The sequence below is a fragment of the Lepidothrix coronata genome, unplaced genomic scaffold, assembly GCF_001604755.1.
Source record: "Lepidothrix coronata isolate B3197 unplaced genomic scaffold, Lepidothrix_coronata-1.0 Scaffold112, whole genome shotgun sequence".
NCBI lineage: Eukaryota > Metazoa > Chordata > Aves > Passeriformes > Pipridae > Lepidothrix > Lepidothrix coronata.
Window position 1 is genome coordinate 658,859 of NW_016690292.1, and position 4,174 is coordinate 663,032.

Sequence of the window (4,174 nt, forward strand, 5' to 3'; positions counted from 1 at the left end):
AAAAACCTCTGGGATCAGCACGGAGCAGTGGCGGTAACGTGACTCTTATTTCCCTTTTTCCTTACTAAATGTTGTGAGAGATCTCTAAAGTTTCTAAGCAATTGCTTTGCACTCAGCAATGCATCTGGGGTTGGAAACAAATCATCATCCTTTGCCCTGCATTGTCTAAGCAAAAATAGCATAAGAACAGTCATTAAAAATGAGACTTCATTTTTTTTTCTTCTTTCTGTCTCTCGGTGCAAAATCCTTATTTCAGACATTAGGTGATATTGTCAAGAGCTAGGGCCACGCTTGAATGGTCAAGCAGAGACAAAGCAGGAGTCAAAAACTGTGTTTGTGAACTCTGTGGAACCTAGGACAGGAAGCTTTCTCCTGGGCAGCTGTGTCCAGTGCTGCCCACAAACTGATCGGGTTCCTCTTTTAAACCGTTTGAGTTTTATGCTTGCGTTTGATTTTATTGACTGGTTCCTCTCCTCCCTGCTCTGATGGTTGGAAACTTTCATATTTCCCGTGCTCTTTATTCCCTTCCAGTTTATCCTTATTTTATTTCTGTCCTTGAGTGTAAATAGCACCTCTCCTCTCTGGTATTTTCCTCTGCCTCACTCCTACGTCTATTTATAGAGAGCAATTGTATCCTCTCTCAGCTGGTGTTTTGCAAGGGTGAAGAGGCTGAGCTGTTTTAGTGTCCACCCTCAGGGCAGGATCTGTTTCCTGGGACACCCTCACAATCCTCCCTGAGGAGAAACATGCCCCCAGCCTGCACCACCCAGCCTCTATCAGTGCCAGTCCCTTGATGGATGAGCAGGCTGCTCTGACAAATTAGAGAGCAGAGTAAAAACTCCTGCAAAGCTGCCTGGTCACTGGGCTGGTGGGAGTGTTTGGAAGGAAATGGATTAGGGTTTTTTTTAAGGTGAAAACAGATTCCTCTCCCACCCCCCCAAAAAAAACCACAAAAAACCCAAAACCAGCACAAAAATACACATAAAAATACACATGAAAAACCCAAAGAAACCAACAAAAACCCCCACCAAACAAGCAAACAAAACAAAGGAACGCCCCCCCCCAAAAAAAAAAAGAAAACTCTTTAGAAGGTTTGATGGCTTCAAAGATACTTGCAGTTGCTTTTGTTCAGTGAAACAATATTCACATGTTTTCATCTACTGCAAACAAGAGCCGATTCAAAACTTTTGGCTAGTGACCAGCTTTTTTCTCAGAAAAAAAGAAAAAAATAGGGTAGCTACACTGCCAGTATTTCCTGGAAACCCATCTCATTTGTTGAACTTTCATCAGGAAGAATCTCAGACTGCAGGTGGAAATCGAGGTCAGGCTGAAAAATAGCTCCAAGGCCAGGGCTTTTGTGAGAGATGTGGAAGACTCTTGTACAGAAAACTTGGAGTGAGACAGTTGTGCACAACAGGAATGGGACCATGGGACATGTGTCTGTATGTAACCAGACTATGGCTGCAGAAACAACTGTGCTGTGGTCCATCCGTGTCTGTTTGCTAAGACAAAGTGGAACAGCTCTTTGAGGATGGATTAATTTGTTGCTTGATGTTCAGCAAAGCTGTAGTAAACCAAACTACAAACCTAGGTCTCTCTTGGATCTGCAGGACAATCCTGAAGCTGTGCCTCCTGCATTGTGGGGGGATGTCCTGAGGCTTGCCTTGCTGTCTCTTGCTGCCTCTTTTCCTCGCCTGTATACCCAGGCAGAATGAAAGAAGTATTTGTGAAAATATTTTGGATTCACGTCTTTTAGAACTTTCTATTGAAATAACCAAATCTTTTAGGAAATGTGATTTTTAGTCAGCCAGACCTAATTCTTCAAACTGCTGTTGATCTCCATTCAATACAATTCAAAACCAAAACTATTCATGGGAAGAATTGGGTTAATGCTTGACGAAATCAAGTGAGAAATGCACACCTAGCATTAATGTCTAGGTCTGGGCAGCACATGGTATTCTGACAGGAAACCTAAAGGAGGAAGAACAAGGGCCCTTTCAAAGCACAGCTCAGATTTTATCTTATTTTTTTTAGTTGTATCCAGGAAGGTTTTTTTCCCCTCCTTTTCCTATGTGTCAGCACTGACCTGCCACTGCTGTCCAACAGACACTTTTGTCATCTCCTCTGTCTTTCCTCCCAGGCTTACCGCACGGAATTCATTGCCAAATGGAGGAAGCTGAGGCTGGATGTGATCCTTTGTCCTGCCCTGGGGCCAGCCTTTAACCACGGCTATGCTGGGAAGCTCTTTGGTAAATCTCCACTGAGGTGTCTCTGGGTGCATCCCTGGCCGTGTTTGTGGGCAGAGCTGGAGCAAGATATTTTGGTCTCTTGGACATTCCCCAAACCATGTACATTGCTCAGTTTCCCTCTGTGGAAGAAAGCAAGGGAGAGGTCACCTCAGTGGGTCTTCTCATTCCCCCACCTCATCTGAGCTGCTGGTGTTGGATTATTATGGGGCAGCCATTAGTGGCACATCTGTCCCCAGTTGTACATCAGTGAGTTTCCCTTCATTGTCTGTCCTGTAGAAAGCCCAAGAGCTACTCTTGCAGCAGAGAGTGGCAGTGAGGAGTGGCTGTCAGAGGGGTGGTAGACTTTGGTACAGGGCCAGGCTCTTCTGAATGCAGCTGTCTCACATTTCCCAAGACTTAGCAAAAAGCAGAAAGGCCCATTGCGTGTGACTGGCAGAAAAAGGCATTTTTCTGCAGCTTCCAGCAAACAGTCAGGGTCCTCCATCTCCCTAGCAATGACCTTTTGGGATCAAAAATCCCCAAGATGATGTTAACATAACTGGGCATCAGGAATATCTTGAAAAGATAGCTGAGACTTTTCCCCAGGGAGTAGGAGATATAGATGCAGACTGTGAATCAGATCAGATACTCATGTCTGTCCCTCCCAGAGCAGATCTGATCTCCACATGACTGAGAGGTGAAGGTGTGGGTCTCTCTCTGGTCTCAGCAGCCATGTGGCCCTCAAACCTCTCCATCAAAAAAGTCCCTTTGAGGCAGCATGTTTTCAGGGTCTCTTCAGGTCCAGCCACTCCAGATTACGATTCCTGCAGCCCAAATTATCATCTGAAAGTCACTGCTAGCCCCGCACACTGAATTTTGCCATTTTGCCTGCTCTGTGTGATCTTTTCCAGCTGCGACCTCCTACACCAATTTATACAACGTGCTGAACTTCCCTGCTGGGGTGGTGCCGGTCAGCACGGTCACGAGAGCCGACGAAGAGGAACTGAAGCATTACCAAGGGCACTACAGAGACCCTTGGGATAAGAGGCTGAAAGAGGTCAGGGGGGAAAAGGCTTAAATCATAGAAGAAGGTTATGACTGACACAGTGACACCTCTGGGATATTGTCCCAAGGCTTGTCTACATCTCCTGATGAGAGTGGGAGCTGGTTTAGCCATGCAGTTGGCATTCTCTGTGTTACTACCCTGTGTGTGGCGCAGCAGCAAGGCTGGTGTGTGTCAGCCTGACAGCTGTTCCCTTGCTTGTCTTCCTCTGCCTTCTCTTCCCATAATGTCTCGTGCCTCCCCGGGTGCTCTGCTGCTCTGACTCAGCACTGTTCTTAACTTTTGCAGGCTGTGGAAGGAGCTGTGGGGTTGCCAGTGGCTGTCCAGTGCGTGGCTCTGCCATGGCAGGAGGAGCTGTGCCTTCGCTTCATGAAGGAGGTGGAGATGCTTGCCCACAACACAAAGAGAAATGTGTGATTTCTGGGAACCAGCCTTCACTGTGATGACTTTTCATTGCCTGCCCTTCACTCCAGCCACCAGAATTCTACCTGATACAAAAGCAGATAGCAAGGCTCTGAACTAACATTTCAATAAACCGGCACAAAATGCTGTTTAAAAATAGCGAAAATCTCACCCCTGTCTAAGTTGTCCTTCATTGTTAAACTGAGTCAAAAAAGCAAAAGAAAGCAATGAGAGTTAATGCTGTAACAAAGGAACCCCATGACAATAGCGAAAAAATATCTGTTGTATGGTGTGAGACCAAACAGCTGTTTATTGCAATATTTTACTTCCAGCAGTGGAAAGGAGTAGACGATCGTGGGAGAGTATAACCTGGTAAGTGCAGAATTCCCTCTCTGGCTGTGCCATTGGTTGGCTAAGAGACTTTTTGGCAAAGACTTGCAGTCAGCCCATTGGTTTAAATAGCTGCCAGGAGAGCTCTCCT

At 46.0% G+C, this 4,174-nt stretch overlaps 1 protein-coding gene across 1 annotated transcript in view; it reads left to right on the plus strand.

Moving 5' to 3' along the window:
- Positions 1-3,864, plus strand: part of LOC108502078 (vitamin D3 hydroxylase-associated protein) — an 11,047-nt gene extending 7,183 nt beyond the window's left edge. Inside the window, exons 12-15 of the mRNA XM_017824590.1 lie at positions 1-33; positions 2,141-2,249; positions 3,140-3,285; positions 3,580-3,864. Of these exons, the coding sequence (XP_017680079.1) occupies positions 1-33; positions 2,141-2,249; positions 3,140-3,285; positions 3,580-3,708 (417 nt within the window). The 3' untranslated portion in view covers positions 3,709-3,864. The remainder of the gene's footprint in view (positions 34-2,140; positions 2,250-3,139; positions 3,286-3,579) is intronic.
- Positions 3,865-4,174: the final 310 nt, after the last annotated feature.